This window comes from Python bivittatus, unplaced genomic scaffold (assembly GCF_059951505.1).
Source record: "Python bivittatus isolate LINGU-HERP-01145 unplaced genomic scaffold, Pbiv_v1 ctg000730_np1212, whole genome shotgun sequence".
NCBI lineage: Eukaryota > Metazoa > Chordata > Lepidosauria > Squamata > Pythonidae > Python > Python bivittatus.
The window spans coordinates 685,803-703,293 of record NW_028277109.1 but is presented as its reverse complement, the minus strand read 5'-3'; the positions used below and the strand labels follow the sequence as shown (position 1 = coordinate 703,293).

Below are 17,491 nucleotides of genomic sequence, written 5' to 3'. Positions count from 1 at the left end.
GGCCCAGACAGTTGGGTGCTTCTCAGGAGGATGTCCCAAACTGCAGGCCGGTCCCAGCAGTGGCTCCTCCAGTGGCGCACCTCTGGCTCCGGCCTCTGGGCCAGATGTTCCACGGTGCTCGGGAGGGGAAAGGAGCTGCCTGGACGCGGCACATTCCGCGTGAGGTCATACTGCCCGGGGGCTGATTGGCCGCGACCTGGCTCTGGGCACTTGTGACGTCACCACCGCTGGGAGAATGTGGTGATCGGAGTAGCATCTGGAGCCACCAAGAGGATGAGATGGGTGCTCCTTCCGCTCCAGATCCTTGCTACTGTCCGGCCCGCTCGCGCCATAGTTGATACTTGCGAGTAAGTGAGGAGGAGGACAAAGGAAGCCGGGTCTGATCCAGAAAGCAGGGCTCTGGTTGCCCAGAGGGACGAGGCTTCCAAGGACACCAGGTGCTGGGGGGAAGGAAGGAGGGCGTGGGGGGCCCAAGCACCATCTTAGCTGGAGAGAGGTGGGACGCGGCTTACGGGGACTGCCCTGCTGCTGCTGCTGCTAGTGAGGAAGCAACGCTTGTTTCTCCATCCAGCGTTTGCGGAAGACACCCCTTAGTGCCAAGACATGACCAGAGTGAGCAGGTGGTGAGCAGCACCAATGCCCAGCCCGGGGCCTGGCCTTGGATCGTCAGCTTGCAGCTACCAACGATAACGGGGCACAAGCACACCTGCGGAGGGTCCCTTGTGTCCGGCCGGTGGATCCTCACTGCAGCCCACTGTTTCGCAAACAAAAGGTGAGACCCTCCCATGCCGGGGGGAGCCAAGCTCCAGAAGGGGAAGGGGCCCCAGGAGGACCTCCCAGAGCTACTGGCTTCATAGGGCAGCATCTTGGAACTACCCCATTGCAGTTTTCGCCATGAAAGCTTAAAAATAGGGAAGGACTTCCAGAACAACCCTGGTGCTGCTGGAGTATTTACTCTTTTGGCATCTTTTTATTACACTTCCTATGCCAACACCTTTCAGAGGAGTAGCAGATCAGGGGTGTTTGCGGGGCGTGGTCGGAAAAGTCAAGATGGTGGTCAGAATGGTGTGATTGAAGTTCTGCAGAGCTTCAATCACACTGTCGTGGCCACCATCTTGACTCTGTTGACCACACCTTGTGGATGTCCCTGTAGTATACTAAATAGGAAATGCAGTAATTAAAGGAGTAAGTTACATAGTATAAAACTAAACCATGCTCATTCAGGGGAGGGAGCAGAACACATTAAAGCAGAAGGTTCACCACCCAATGTTTGGAGTGGGAATGACTCATATAATTTACCTTGAAGCAAATCCTCCTGCTCACTAAGTCTAAAGTTGAAGGTTTGGATTTCGGGGCGAGGGGGGGAGGGACAGAATAGGACAGAAAGAGTAACGCGATCATTAACCAATTCATTTTTGAAGGGGACTAATAAGAAAATCAATATCCTGAAGATGCAACAATGGCCAACTTAACTCGTGTGGTTTGAAAAGGCAGGGAGGTCCACATGGGGGGTAGTCAAAAAAGTCAAGATGGTGTCTGCAACCGTGCAATTGAGGCCTTTTTTATAAGTGCGTCCTTTTAAATGGATTTTTTATGCACATCATGTTAAATGGATTTGTCAGACATTTCTGGTGCAGTGACACAAAGGTGGATAAAAATTTTAAAGGACATTTTTATCATACAAAGTTGGATAAAAGTATGGAATTTCACAAAGGGAATAATAAGCCTAACAATTTCACTTCTAGTTTCCCCTTCAAATGCCTTCCATGCTGGAAATACTTACAGAAAGGAAAATGGAACCACCTGTGCAGACCTGGTCCTCTCAGATCCTACAAACAGATTAAAGCCCCAGCAGGAAGTGTTTCATGAAGGCTGGAGTGTATCGTGGTTGATGCGCTTATAAATAGTCGGAAGGATAAAATCAGATCTCAGGAAGGAAGGAGGGACGTTAAGAAAAAAGGCAGAATTTGAAACCCTTGTACAAAACCAGCATCATTTCTTAAGGCACATATATAAACTCCTACTTAGGTACGACTCAGAAGAAATAGAAAGCCGTATGATAAAATGGATGCAAAATTGTAAAGGAACAGTCACAACACAACAAGGGGAAGAATTATGGAGCAAATCTATAACATTTACTCCAAGATACAACCTAGAAGAAAATTGGTACAAAAAGTTTTACGGATGGTAAACTCCACCAATAATCTCCAAGATAGATAGATCATACATACAGTATTTGGAAATGCCATGAAGCAGAAGGAACATTTTAACACATGTGGTGGACATGTAAAAAAACCCTCAAAAGTACTGGAAAGATATACATCGTACAATATAAAAAAAAATTAAATTGGAAATTAAATTCAAAAAGAAATCACAACTTTTTTACTAGATATAATCCCAGAATATCACAACAAGAAATATTATAATTTACTGAGATATATGCTCACAGCAGTGAGAATAAATTTTGCCCAATGTTGGAAGAAAGATACAATTCTGATGATATCTGACTGGGAATTTAAATTTGGAGAATATGCAGCAATGGCAGAATTAATGGCATATACCCACAACAGAAGTTTAACCGAATTCAAGCAAGAATGGTTCCCATATATAAAATAGATTATGCAGCATGGCAAATATAAACACATACAGTATACCTTCTAAGGGGGCCTAAATGCTTATTATTATTTAAATTTATTGGCCGCCCAACTCCAGTGGACTCTTATAAACCCTGCAAATTCATAGAGGCACAAAAAGGAGGAAGTTAGAAACAAAATAGCTGGGTTTTTAAAACTTTTTTCTTTTTATTATTGTTGTTTATTTTGTTTTTGTTTTTTATGTCTTTTTCCTTTTTCTTCTTTCAATATGCACGAACAGTAATAAGTAACAATACAGTGGAGGCCCTAGTATTAAGTATTAAGCTTGATAGAAGCCTTTATTACATAACAAATAATTTAATATATTTTGCTGTTGTTTATTAATGCCCCATTTAGCTTTAGATGTAAAATTTAACCTTAGGTTTATCAACATGAACATTTTAGAAATCACAGTTCACACTGATATAAATTTCTTTTTTTCTTTATCTTTAAAGACTTAAGTTATCTAAATATCAGAGTGTTAATAACCTCTAGTCAATGCTGTATAAATACCACTGGACCCAAATAATATAATGTACTACTTGTGTTTTATAATAATACAATAACACAATATAAAAATGAGAGAAAAAAATTGAAGAACCTGGGAGGGGGGTTAGACCAAGGAGGGGACCTCACTGTCCATGACTCCTTGCCCCCCACACCCCCAGCACCCCATTTCCAGCCCCAGCACCCCCTTGAGATCAAGCTGCCAAAATCTGGGAGCAAAAAGGCTGATTTGCAGCAGCACCAAAGCTTTGCTCTCGTGAAAACAGAGGGAAGGGGGAGGCCCTGGAGGCAAGCCCACCTCCACTTTTAAAATTCCCTCAAGCCTCATCACTGAAATTCAGCCACTGTCATTCCTAGGGCTCCTCCCCTGGTGATCGTGCTCAAGAAGTGTGTGAAATCCTGGCTGAACCTCTGCAGGATTTCACTTGCCTTCACTTGCCTGACCAATGGCCTTTTCCAGATGCGCATGGCTGGTGCTCACATAGTTGTACTGTTTTAGTGCTGTATTGCTTTTCAGTGTTTGTAAGCCACCCAGAGTCCTATGGACATGCGAGAGATTTGCTCCAGGGAATTCCCACTCCCATCTCCCCGACCCAAGGAACCAAAACCAAAGCCCCTTCTCTTCCTCTGGTACCACCACATGCCCGTCACACGGCAGCTCTCCAGAGGGCCAGGGGAGTGAGTTACGTCCTCCGACCCTGAGGAAACTGTCCATCTATGGATTCTATGCCATCTCTATCCCAACCTTTTGTTCACTCAGCACCCCAACAGATGTTCCTCACTGGAGAATCACTGCAGCACCCATCTCCCTTATGTTCCCCATCAACAGGCGTGAAGAGTTGTTCCGACTCTGCATGGAGGACATATAGAACCAACTAGGAGCTGTTGGCCACCTTTTCCTCCATGAATTTGGCTACTTGTCTTTTGAAGACACCCAAACACACGGCCATCCTCTTTCATGGCAGAATCCCAGAAGATGAGTTTATTGCTGTTAGCCATGATAGGCTAACTGCCACTTCCAGGTTCAGGGACAATTCAGTGCTGAATATCAGATGCACAAGGTCAATGGCCTTTAGGTAGCCTCCAGAACTCACTTATGGACTGGAGGCAGCCTACACCATCCTTTTGCCTCTCACTCTAATGCTCCACAAACCCACTCTTACGATTTGTGTTCTTATTTATTGATAAGATTCATAATCCGCTTTTTCGGGAACCCCCTCTCAAGACAGCGTAAAACAATAGCTTGGGGGCATCCTTTCTGGTTTTGTCAGTTTATGCCTGTGATGGAAACAAACTCCTCAGCCACTGAGACCTTCCTTGACTCTCACGCAACTCCTTCTATTGCTTGTATGCAGAAGATCCCATGGCAAGAAAGGAGGCGCAGGTTCAGTGTCTCGGAACAAGGGACAGGTTTGTCTGCCTGCTTTTAATGTAGAGTTAACCCAAGCTGAGAATCATGAGAACAGTTTGGTGACTAGTTTTTCCATCCTGCTAGCAACTCCCATTTGCAGATATGGTGGTAAGCCATGGCTGTCTGAGTGCGGTAGGGAGAGCTGACCCTCATTCTGTCCCCAGAGACCTTCCGCACTGGCGTGCAGTGGTTGGCGCATGGAGGCTTTCGTCGCTTGGCTCCGAGGTCCACGTGCGCTACATCAAGCGAATAGTAATCCATGAGGACTACCAGAGGAACACAGAGACCAGTGACATTGCCCTGATGGAGCTAGATCAGCCCGTGAAATGCAGCGACTACATCCAACCGGCTTGCTTGCCTGACACGACCGTCACCGTGTCTCTCTTAACCCACTGTTACATCAGCGGCTGGGGCATCCTAGGAAAAGCTGGTGAGATCCCACAGCCATCCTCTGGGCCGCCAGGGGTTGGCCACCGCCCCGTGCCTAGAAGCCCAACCCCAGTAAAGGTCTTCTCTCTCTCCACCGGAGGGTGGGAACACAGCCACGTTCTTCCTCTGGCCCCGGACAGCTCCTCTGTCCCTTCATGTGTGCCTTTTTCCGCTGGACGTCAGGCGCTGCTGGGTGGGATGAAATGCTGTACAACGATGCTAAGCCGCGGTAGAGAACTCTGTGGAATCTGGAGCCTCTTTAGAAACTTCAGAGCGAGTGGCTTTCAGACAGGCTGAAGGGAGACTTTCAGGAGACTTCCCTGTTCCCTAAATAGCTGCTCCAGTGAGCATGGACAGAGGGCACATTTGCTCACATACACACACATGCACACACACCCCCAACCTCCCCCCACGCACACTTGCTTGCTTCCCAGATGCCACGTTCCATCCTAGTGTACCTTTGTGGAATAAAAAGGCATTCCTGCACCTAAATGTGATGGAGGAAGCTGGCACTTTGCAATTTGCAATTTGCCATTTGCTTCCTCTGCAGCAGCAGCAGCAGCAGCAGCAACAGCGGCGGCTTTCCTTGGAACAGCTTCCACCCTGCGACGATCCCTTTAACGCCATCAAACATCTGCCCATCCCAGGTCCTGGGGAAGGGCTCGATGGGTGGAGAGAGATGCCAAATCCGGTCTAAGCATCCGGATGACTGCGCGACCAACCATAATAATAATAACAACAATTTAAGTTTAATGCTTGGAATCACTGTGTGTTCTGCCAGTGCTGCCTCTCCTCTCCTCTCCTCTCCTCTCCTCTCCTCTCCTCTCCTCTCCTCTCCTCTCCTCTCCTCTCCTCTCCTCTCCTCTCCTCTCCTCTCCTCTCCTCTCCTCTCCTCCCTCCTGGCATCTGGGCCATCTGGGGCAGCCTGGAGGCTGCAGCCGAGGCCCTGCTGCTCCCCACAAAGAGGGGCCCTTGCCGAAAGCCCCAAAGCGGCCTGGGAGAAGGGGAACGAGGGGCTGCCATCTCCTCAACGGCTGCCTTCCATTTCAGCAGCCAGGGAGGTGTCTGACGTCATGCATGAAGTGAAGGTCAGCCGCTTCTCGGTCGCTCAGTGCAACAGCAGCGACTGGTACAACGGAGCCATTGAGAACCACACCCTGTGTGCAGGTTACGAGGAAGGAGGAGCTGATATCTGTCAGGTAAAGCCCCCTGGGAAGACCACGTGGGGGTGGGGAGGTACGTTGCAGCCCTTCCCTGCCACCACCCTCCTGGGTTCGCAGTTCAATCCTCGAGTGCTGTGTGGACTCTCCACACTGAATCTCCAACGCAACTGTGGGGCACCAGGCTGAAGAAGGCAGCGGGCCTTCCTCTAGCAAGAGTCCACCATGACTTAAGCCACAAACAAACAATCGCAAAAGGAAGAAAAATCACTGCCAGTCAGCCCCATGTAGGGTCCTCCATTCAACATCTTTTGTGTTGGGTGGGGAGGACCGCTCCCGTTGATGGTAACAGCTGGGTTCCAAGAACATGGCTGGATTGCAAGCTACCCAAACGAAATGTTAATCTAGTTCAGCGTCTAGTGCGGTGTTTCCCAACCTTGGCAACTTTCAGATGTGTGGACTTCAACTCCCAGAATTCCCCAGCCAGCCATGCTGGCTGGGGAATTCTGGGAGTTGAAGTCCACACCTCTTAAGGTTGCGAAGGTTGAGAAACACTGAGCTAGTGCAACCCCACTAGGTTGTTTGATCTCATTATTTATAAAACTGGGCATTTAAAATCGCTCTAATCTCATCCCCTGCCACTAACACAAGCAAAGTTGTGAAGCTGAAAGCTGTTTTAAAATATAACGAAAGACACACACACCCCCCATTATTTGTAAAAAGGCAAACTATGATGAACCTGAAAGGAGAGGATGAATGCTGCAGAACAAATACAGAAAACTTAAAACTATCTGACAGACCCAAAGACACTCAGTTTATTTATCCAATCTTGCATTCATCCCATATTTACACGTTTGTAATTTTAAAAAAATGTCTCCTTGAAAATTCTTAGAATTTCCATGTCTTTGTCCCTCTGCGTATACGTGTGTGCCTTTTCCCCATTTTTTTCTGTGTGCCTTTCCTCTAGCGCATTTTGTGTACTCTTTTCCTTACCTTACACATCTAATGAAGGTTTTTTTGTTCCCTTTCCATATGTGCATCATGGCTTGCCTTTTTAAAATTGAAAACTGCAATGCAAAATCTGGAGTGATCTGGATTTCAGCGTGGAACCCTATTCCAGCTTGTGTATTGGTTTCAGAAGTATAAACCAGAGAAGTTGGTATAAAGCTGTGAACTGGTGAGCCAGGAACCAGCAGTTCTCAGGCTGGATAGCATCATTATGCCAACTGTGAACTGGATGACTTTCTCCATTCTGTCAGGGTGGGCACATTCCCACTTTGCAGATGTCAATGGTCTTGCAGGCACTTCCCAAGGGGGTGTTTCAAGGCAGGCCCTCACTTCTTGTTGCCTTCCTTTACCAGTAGGAGTGTTTCTTCATGTTTTGGGCTACCTGTTTCATATCCACCCAAATGCTGCATGTTTTACATCCTTGCCTTGACGCCCAGGGAGATGGTGATAATCTAATTCACCACCACCACCACCACCTGCTTCCTTTTTTGATTGCATTCTTTCCTGATTTTGAGTCTGAGACCAACCAGCACTCACTCTGCCTTTGTCTGTCTTCTTGTTGCAGGGAGACAGTGGTGGCCCCCTCATGTGCCAGGAAGATGGCTCTCAACTGTTTTGGATCATTGGAGTCACAAGCTGGGGGCAGGGCTGTGGGAAAGCACACAAGCCAGGCGTCTATACTGCCACCCAGCACTTCTATTCGTGGATAAAGCAGTTAGCAGGCCCAATGCCTCAGCCCCCACCCACGCCCATGCCCATCCCCACAATCAAGATTGTTCTCCAGAGTGAATCAGCTTCTCACCCAACCTCTTCCCCTGCAAGTTCCCCTTCAACTTCCGTAGTCACCAAAGCTCCAGCTCATCTCCCAACTGTATTACAAACTAAACGGCAAATAAAGCCTTTAGTCTTTTTTTGGCCTCCAACCACAGCACAAGCTCCATTTCAGCCCAAAACTCAACCTATATCCCAATCCACATCTGAAGTCCCACCTAAGCCCACATCCCAACTTCATGCCAAATCTCCAAATCCATTCAAAGTTGAACTCCTACTTCAGCCCACAACCGAAGCCCCATCTTCACCTCATGCCAAACCTTTACCTTCTTCTCCAACTCCACATTCACTGAAGGCTGAAGTCCCATTTCAGACCATATCCCAAGTTCCACCTCAATCTCAGGCCAAACCTTCTTCAATTCCACATTCACTGAAGACTGAAGTCCCATCTCAGACCATATCCCAAGCTCCACCTCAATCTCAGGCCAAACCTTCTTCAACTACATATTCATTGAAGACTGAAGTCCCATCTCAGACCATATCCCAAGTTCCACCTCAATCTCAGGCCAAACCTTCTTCTCCATCTCCACCTGAGGCTGAAGTCCTACCTGAACCTCAGGCCACTCCTCTACTTGAAATTGAAATCCTATCTCAGCCGATATCCCAAGCTCCATCTCAGCCTCCGTCTCCATCAAAGACTGAAGTCACATCTCAGCTTGCATCTATAATTCAAGCCACACTCCAAACCCCATCTCAACCTAAAACCAAACCTCTTCTTGAGCCTGAAATTCCAACAAAGATTGGATCCACATCTCAAACTCAACCCCAAGCTTCTCCTGAAACAGAATCTGAACCAGAACCTTCATATCAGTCTATAACCACACCTCAACCTACATCCAAAGCCCCACCTCAATCTGAGCCCCAACCTTCCCCTCAAACACATTCTAAACCAGAACCTGAAGCTCCAACTCAGCCTATGACTACATTTCAATCTACATCTGAAGCCTCACCTCAGTCTGAACCCCAACCTTCTCCTCAGACCAAGTCTGAACCAGAATCTGGAACTTCATCTCAGCTTGTGATCATACTTCAAACATCTGAAGCCCCAACACAGTCTGAGCCCCAAGTTTCCCTTCAAACAGAATCTAAACAAGAGCCTGAAACTCCACTTCCATCTACAACACTCCAACTTACGCTTGAAACTTTGCCATCCACTTCTCAACCCACACCTGAAACTGTGTCTCAACCTGAAACTTCAACACAACCTAAACTCACATCAGTTTCTCATCTGGAGACCCAAAGCCCCAAAGCTGAAACCCCATCCCAAAAGCTACCTGAAGCTGAGCTTGAAGTCCCACCCATAATTGAAACCTCACGGATTGACAGCACAGTGGCTAAATTCTTCCGAATGATTCAGGAGTTCTTGCACATCGTAAAGAAGGAGAAAGATGCCGTGTGGGTGTGGCCCAAACTGTCGGAGTTGAAGCTCATCAAGGACACAGGTGTGGCTTCTCTGAAGGAGTCAGAGAGCCCACCAGCTACAGATTTGCCTGCTGAGCCTGGGGGTCCTTGCCAACTGAAGGGAAACCCCAGCATGCTTTTGGCACGCGGGTGCCCCACCCGAGTTGAAAAGTCTTAGCAAGGCCATCAAGCATCCTTCAGGGAGCTCTGGCAGCATACTTATTGAAACTGGAAAGAAATAAAAAGTTTTGTTAGAGTTCTGCTAATCTCACCCATGCTACTTCTCTGGGGCAATTTTACACAGCTCCATGGTTATAGCCCAGGGTGGTTAGCTGAGCTCCATCCATGCCTCATGCTTCTGAAGCATGAGTCCTAAGAGTGTGGTGACCCCAGACAGCGTAAGATCTGACTGTTGCATGAAAATGCATTTAATCTTTCTCTGGGACTTCAGCACTCTCTGGGGAAGGCAAGGTATTGGGTTGCACCAATATTTTGTTGTGGATACAAGCAACCCCTAATACGAAGATCAGCTTCTACAAAGGCTAAGAATCAGGTTCTATATGCATGTAGGTTTAAATCCTGTTTTTCCCCATCTTTTCTTTGTAACAGACTTCTTGCAATGTTTCTCATTTCTCATGTGTTTACAAAATGTACCTGTTCTGGTCTCAGACTCATTTTCCACCTTGTCTGCTTCAGCCCCCACACCTCCTCTATTTTATGTCTCTAAACCCATTTTTCTTAATTGGAGAATATGTTTGCCAAGTGGGCTGTAAGCATGATCCGGTTTTGCATGCTTGATCGCTCAGCTGTTGAGTCGCTGTCGCGTATGTAAAGCTATGCAGAAGTTCAGGCCATCCGACAGCACCACAGCATCACGAAGGTGTCCTCACCTCAATTGTGTGCGGAGTCCGGGGACTTAAAAGTAACGTGTCTGATGGCTTTGCTGTGATGGGAGCTCCCCCACATCTTGTACAATTCCCAGCTCAGTGCTCTGAAGCTTGGAATGACCGGTCAAGGGGACGCCGTTGAGTTGCTTTGGCAGACCGGCCCAATTTGCTGCTGTCACCCCATCTGGTCATGTAACAGCCCAGCCAGCTAAAGGCCACTGCAGAGTGTTAAGAGTTGGCACGATGCATATGCACAGCATCCATAGCCAACCCCTGGTGGGCAGTGCAATCAACTCCATGGCCAAGCCCACAGATGGCACCTTCCCTTGCAGCACTATGCCTACCAGCATGCCATTCATCAGCAGGTGTGCCATCTTCAGAGCCAGCATGTTTTGCCCTTGCCCAGCCTCCATTCCCTTACTTTGGTCAAGCTGACCAAGCCCCCCTTTGGGTGGAGTCCTGGCTTCTCCACCTCTGAGGCCCGGCTGCTGCTTGGGGTGAGGGGGGAAGGCTCACCTCGGCTGCCTTTTCAGGGAAGACCGCCTGCCCCTTCAGCCGCTCGCCCCCCTCCCCCTGCCAGCTGCTGCTGGGCATCCTTTACGGCCACACGTTCCACGTTCCTGAAAAGGCGAAGCAACTTTTGCTCAGGACAGTCCACCCTCCCTTGCTGTTCCCTGCTAGGATCAGCTGAATTTCCTAATTATCAGTTATCACAGATTCAAAACTCTGAAACAGCGGCCATTGGAGCACAACACGGCTGAACAAGAAAAGTCCTTCTCCAGCTAATGCTCTCGGGAAACCCAGGGAACTGGGGTCCATTTGGGGAAAAGGAGATTAGTGACAGAATTTCTAGAGAAGGCTTCCTTTTACAGCAAGGTTCCTCAACTTTGGCAACTTTAAGACGGGAGGACTTCAACTCCCAGAATTCCCCAGCCAGACTGCTGGCTGTGGAATTCTGGGAGTTGAAGTCCACCCGTTTTAAAGTTGCCAAGGTTGAGGAACCCTGTTTTACAGGACCTCTCTAGGACTCAGTCTTGGAACTTAATGTTCTTGTAAGTAGCTTGATCAACACTGTTGGTGGGGGGGGGTTAGTATTTTTTGCCCCAAAGTGAGACCGTTTGGGATCCAAACTAACCCTGTCCGTTAATTGGGTCAGTTGCCTGAGGGGATTCACATAACACTGAGCCCACTCTCCATGACCTAGTTAAGCATGCTGAGCAAAATTAAATTAAAACCCATTGTCCCAACATAAATGATATCCAACATTCAAAGAGTTTCTGATACATATTCCTTATCTGTCGTGGAAATAACTCTTTCTAGGAGCCAAACTGGTTTGGTCCTGGTATCTTCTAGTCTGGAAAGAGGGCAAGGGAGGTGCCGTTAGATGACATGTTCCCTTTTCCAAGGAGATCCGGCTCCCTAAGGGCCTCAGACTCTCAGTCCCTCTGACGGTAATTGTGTTACACACCTTCCCCCCCACCCCCCCTTCTTCACAGACAGCGTGGCCTGCTCTGCTGGTGTTCATCCAAGAGACTTGCTGCCCTTGTGGCCGGCTGGTGCAGGAGGCCCGATCCAGCGGCAGGCGACCCGAGCATCTTTGCTTTCTCAGAGAAGCTACCAGGCAGAACCCTGGTTTCAAGAATTTAAATATTTATTCCTCAAGGGGGAATCGTTTCAACAACAACATATACCGAGGGTCCTCCTAGAAGTGAAACGGGGCATTCATAAGCCCAAGTCCTACCAGACCCAGCAGCCCCCTTTCTCTGGGGTAGAAAGCTACTACTTGGCCATCCCGCTGCATCCTCCCAGGGCAGCAGAGCTGATCTCCACCCGGCTGCCTTCTCAGAAGTTCCCAGTGGCCTCCACCGAGCAGGTACTGCTACCAGTCGTCTCTGTGCAGGTGACGATGGCCCACAGTTAACCGTTCCCGGGGCTCAGGCAGACGGGCTCCCCTTGGCTGGTCTCCTCTGCGGGCGAATCCTCCTCCTTCGTCTCTAGTTCAAAATTCTACAGCGAAACAGGAAAGGGAACCAAATCCAAAGGAGAGTCAAACAGGCGTTCCATTTCTGGGCTCCTCTTGCGCAGCAGCCTGCAACTGCCACCCTACGTGGCCACAGGGGCGTTTCAGCAGAAGAGATGTCTTCCAGGGCCTTCTTGGGCAGACCATACTGTTCCCCTCCTGGGCTGGCTACCCGTGGCTCCAGGCTCAGCTGAACGTGTTGCTTTTCACCCTGAGAACCATTTGCATTTTGGACCCAGCTACCTGAAGAATCCCATCCATCCATTTGGATTTGCCCAGCACGGGTGTTAGATGAAGAGCTAAGCCAGCTCTCTGCCCTGATGGAGGGCAGACGGGCAGGGAGCAGAGAGGCAGCGTTTTCACTTCTGGACCTGCTCTGCAAAGAAATCGTTATGGCCTTGCCAGTACCGTCCTTCAAGCGCAGGGGGTGTTCACCTGAGTTTGGGAGCCTTCTCCGAACTCAGGTTCTCCAGAAACTGCGAAATCCATCACGGAATTCGCAGCGACCACAGCCTCTGGCATCACATGGGGCAGGCTCCTTCGCCATGTACTTAAATTATTATCCACTCACGTTTCAATTTTTTCTGTCACTTATTTTTTAAATAAAATCCTGAAAGGCTGGCAGTGGGAAATGAATCCATCTGAGAGAGAATAACCCTTGTCAAGGGGAGCATTGTTGCTATCACCAATCCCTTGTTCCGTAACACCAAATCACTTTTCAGTACCAAAAAGAGAAAAATAAAGTGCCTGCTTTGGCTATTTCCCCCCCTTCTTCCTTGAGAGCACCTCCCTTCGGCTTCCACTGGGGATGAAGGATCAGGAAAGGTGGACGCTGCTGGAAGGAAGGAAGGAAGGAGGGAGGGAGGGAGATGATGGCAGGCAGGCAGGCAGGCAGGCAGGCAGGCAGGCAGGCAGGCAGGCAGACACAAATGGATTGTGAAGAAATGGTTTGATGAAGGCCGCGCTGGAGGAGATAAGCATTCCCTTAGCCCTCAACAGGAGCGTAGGAAGTTTAAGAAGATGAGACTGGCACCACCCTCAGGAATTCACAGTATTTTGGCTTGCTGGTTTGGGAACTTAGGTTCAGTCTGGAGAGATTCTGTCTTGAGGTGGAAGCTAATAAACGCAACAGAACTGTATCTGCGCTGTCTCGTGGAGTTCTTTGGGCTGAACCTGACGTGGATAGATGCCATGGCGGAGGGAGGGAGGGAGGGAGGTGTTTCCCCACCTGAAAAAACTGAGTCAGGGAGAATAAGCCTCATGGCTGCCAGGCCCACAAATGAAGGGGGTGTAACTGGAGTTATCTGTTATCGTGATTAAAACTGGAGGTTATACCATGTGCGCTCACCGAAGACCCCCTTCGCATCCTGCCAAAGCGAGCGGATGGAGCAAATCCCCAATGGCACATTTGTGCACCTAACCCAAAGCGGCTACGTAACACGCCCAGCGCAGATCTCTTACTTCCAGCTCCTTTAGGACTTCATCCATAAAATCCTCCGAATTCCGCTTGTAGGCCACGGCCAGCTTGATCGCGTCACTGAAGAGCTGCGGCAGAGGGAGCAAGCCAGTCAGGGAGACCGCCAGGCCAACGCTGGGCTCTTCCTACCCCTTCCCGCCCCAGCCAGTGGCACCACGGGGCAACTCTCTGCCAGGAGTCCAAGCCTTCCTCTCCCACCTTCACAACGTTGGTGCCATCTGCCGCAGACACAAAGTAGAGAGGCAGGTTGAGCTTCCGCGGGAAGTTGAAGCTTTTCTGAGTTGCCTTCACATCGGCTAGAAAAACAAAAGCGAAGCAGGTGACCCCAGAGCCTCTCCAGGAGAGCTCCTGGGGTCAGGTGCTTTGACACAGAAGGGCCAGCAGCTGCTGGAGCCAAGCGCAGCGGAGGAACGACGGACTTAGCTTGGTTACTGAAATCGCCCCATTGCTGAGTTTGCACAAAGCACCGAACAACTAACTGGCCAAACGTGGCAGGTTCATACATCACGCTACACCCCAAGAAAATAACCATGATTAAAGCGAAGCAAACGTTGCATACTACCCAAACGCAGGCTCGGGGTCTTTCCCACTGGGGTTGGGTGAGCTCACCGTTCTCTCCCAGGCCTAGAGTCTCAATACAGGCATACAGAGCTGGCTGGAAACGGCCATGGGGGGACAGAGCCCAGCGGCCGGGTCTGAGGGGCTTTCTCGCAGCTGGGCAACCCTGCAGGAGGCCACCTCCCCTTAAGCTCCTCCTCGGAGGCATCGCAGATTTCACTGCATTTTCCAATGGAAACCGCCATTTTTCCTTCCAGGCCGCTTCAGGCAGCTTTAAGAGGAAGCTCTTAAGTTGTGAGGTCCTCCACAAACGGTTAAGCAGCCCATCTCAGCCTCGGGGCAAGGACGGGGTGTGTGGAGGAGCCCCAGGAGTTAAAAACTGAATGCCAGAACGTTCCCCCTTGCCAAAGAAGAGGGTGAATCAGATCCCCTCCATCTGAACCCCGATGGACTTCCTAGAGCAGCGTTTCTCAACCTCGGCCATTTTATGATGTGTGGACATCAACTCCCAGAATTCTGGGAGCTAGTCCACGCATCATAAACTGGCCGAGGTTGAGAAACGCTGTCCTGGAGGCAAAAAAAAGAAAAAGAAAAAGAGGAGGCCTACCATCAATTTTGTTGGCCACCACGATGCAGGGTATTTGGGGCCGGAACTCACGCAGCTCCTTATACCAGTTGCTCAGGTTCTTGTAGGTGACCTTCCTCTGGACGTCAAAGACCTGGAAGGGGAGAGAGGAAGAGTATGGCTTATCCCGCGTTAACCAGCATGACTGGCTGGAGCTTGGTGAGCAGAGACCAGAACCGGCGTCTCAGATCCCAGCGGGAGAAAGCTGCAGGGTGCAAAGATCCCCAGGAAGAAGCGTCTTCTAGGACGTTGGCACGCCTGCTCAGAGTTTGTGGTCCGTGCAGCAGAGCAATCTTCCCACCCTCGTCGATCAGGACTGTGGTGGCTCCGTGGCAGTGGAGCTGGTGGGAAGAGGGATTGTGAATTATGGCATGGGCTGAAGCAGGAGAAGGATGCTCTTCTGCTCACAAATACGGGCTCCGGGGCCCTGTGAACGTGCTCCCCTCTGCGTCAAGCTGGCCGTGGCCTACAAGCAGAATTCGGAGGATTTTATGGATGAAGTCCTAAAGGAGCTGGAAGTAAGAGATCCGTGTTGGGCGGGTTATGTAGCCGCTTTGGGTTTGAAAATCAGGGTCGTGATTCTTTTAACAGACAAAGCTACGCATTGCCTTGAGGCATCTCCAGCGTGGACAGCCGAGAAAAATATGGAAGACTTTGTCCCACAGGATCAGGGAGCTGCGAGGACAGGCGGAAGAAGGCTCTCGGTCACCCTGAAGGGATCCCTCGCCGGCTAAGAAACCCACCTGTCCCCATCCAGCCTCCGTGCCCGACAGTCCCACCCCAACCCCCACGCACCAGTTCCTTACCATGATGCAAGCGTGGGCCTTGTGATAGTAGGACGCGTGCATGCTCTGGAAACGCTCCTGCCCAGCTGTGTCCCAGAAGTCTGGAAAGCAGGAATGCCACAGCTCACAAAGGAAGGACCCCCATATCCGACCCCATCTAGGCCACAGGATCCCCCAGGCCACCCTCCCCCAACCCGGGGCCTTCTGGAAGCGTGATCCCTCGCAGATGCCACGGAAAGATAGATGCGCTCTGATCACGGAGCCCCAACGGCCGGAAGACCTTCTCAGCCCCGCCTCCCACGCCCGCCCCTCGAGGGACAACTTCAGGCCACTGACCGCTGCTGATTTACACTGCGCTTATCAGAATGGGGCCCCCCAATGGGAAGGGAGGCGGGACTCTGCAGCACGGAGACAGGCAGCCCCGTGGCCCGTGCTGCTGCGTCCGGCAAGCCCTTACCCACGAGGATCGTCTTGCCGTCCACAGTGGCCGTGTACTTGTAGAGGGTCAGGGCAAAGGTAGAGAGCTGCTGCGGCTTGCTGGGGGCCGGGGTCAAGGAAAGGAGGCGGCGAACAACGGCGGCCTTCGGACAGAGGGAGGTTAAGCAGAGCAGAACCCACCGAGGCAGCCCCCTGCCAGGCCAGCAGAGGCCCCGGCGCGGCCCACCCACCCTGGGAGCAAGGCCGGCCTCTGGCAACTGCCGCCCTCTGGACGAACACTCCCCGGCCCATTTCCAGGGTCTCCTCTCTCCCACCGTCCTAATCTTCAGGCCTCAGCGGTTCCTGAATGCCCGGTTGCTCTGGATCCTGCAAACACTCCGCCCGCTTTTAGTGACCCCAAAGCCCAGGAAATGCACCTGTCCCGGACTGGAATTTCTGTGAGTTGCGGCCCGTCAAAGGATACAACCCATCCACGAGGAAGCGCTCCATTAACCTGGAAAAAAATGGGAAAATAGCCCCACCGAGGACCTAAGAGCCGCCCCGAGGCTGGACTGGGCCCGAGGCCGTCTGCTCCAGCTGCTGCATCACGGCCGGCCGGCCGGCCGGGCTGGGGCCAGAGCCCGTCCCCGCTCCCAGCAGCCGGGACGTCAGGGCTGCCTCCCCGCTCTGGGCTGCCCGGCACCGGGTCTGACCTCCGGCCCGAACGGACTCCGGCGCCCGCCCGGAGAGCGGGTCCCCCCGACAGCCGGGGCCCGCGCCCCCGCCCCGCCCCGCCCCCGCCGCTCACTTGGACTTGCCCACGGCGCTGTCGCCCAGGCAGATGATCTTCACGTTCTCCTCCGCGTCGTACTTGTCCTGGTCCAGCCCCGCGCGGGGGGGCTCGCCCTCGGCCCCCCCCGGCTTGGCCATGGGGCGCCGGCGCGGGGGGGGCGTCCGCCGGCCCCAAACGCGGGGTCGCTCTCCGGCCGCGCGCCCCGCTCGCCAAGGCTGCGCCCGCGGGCTCGCCGCACCCACCCGCCGCCTCCTTCCGCGCGGCCGCGCCCCGCCCCGCCCCGCCCCGCGACGCCGGCTCGGCTGCCAGGCGACGGCCGGATGCTGCGCGCGCCCCGCGGGACACGAGCGCCAGGCGGCCGGGCGCCGCTTGCCCCCCGGCTTCCCGCGTCCCCTTGCACGCCCGCGGAGGGGCAAGGCGTGCAAAGTGTGCAAAGGCGTCCCAGCCGCCCCGGCTTCCTGCTTCCCTTGCACGCCCGGGGAGGTGCAAGGCGTGCACAGGCGTCCCAGACGCCCCTCGCTTCCTGTTTCTCCTTGCACGCCCGGGGGA

At 51.6% G+C, this 17,491-nt stretch overlaps 1 protein-coding gene across 2 annotated transcripts; it reads right to left on the bottom strand.

The window, feature by feature from the left end:
- Positions 1–11,896: 11,896 nt before the first annotated feature.
- RABL2B (RAB, member of RAS oncogene family like 2B) lies at positions 11,897–17,476 on the bottom strand. Of its 2 annotated transcripts, none has more exons than XM_088129155.1 (8): positions 16,958–17,476; positions 16,634–16,663; positions 16,190–16,269; positions 15,754–15,833; positions 14,930–15,041; positions 13,963–13,982; positions 13,749–13,832; positions 11,897–12,274 (listed from the first exon to the last, which is right to left on the bottom strand). In XM_088129155.1, the coding sequence occupies exons 1-8, from the start codon at positions 17,077–17,079 to the stop codon at positions 12,185–12,187; spliced, it is 618 nt and encodes a 205-aa protein (XP_087985281.1). In that variant the 5' UTR covers positions 17,080–17,476; the 3' UTR covers positions 11,897–12,184. The 2 variants fall into 2 exon arrangements, with proteins under 2 accessions (XP_087985281.1, XP_087985280.1); XM_088129154.1 differs by having other exon boundaries at positions 13,963–14,060; positions 16,958–17,472.
- Between the last annotated feature and the right edge of the window lie 15 nt (positions 17,477–17,491).

Coding starts and splice junctions, on each gene's coding strand:
- RABL2B (XM_088129154.1), bottom strand. CDS start 17,079: ATGGCCAAGCCGGGGGGGGCCGAGGGCGAGCCCCCCCGCGCGGGGCTG. Junction 14,061..14,929: donor GGTGGCCAACAAAATTGATG/GTAGGCCTCCTC, acceptor TTGTTTTTCTAG/CCGATGTGAAGGCAACTCAG. Junction 12,275..13,748: donor AAGTCCTAAAGGAGCTGGAA/GTAAGAGATCTG, acceptor GTTTCGCTGTAG/AATTTTGAACTAGAGACGAA.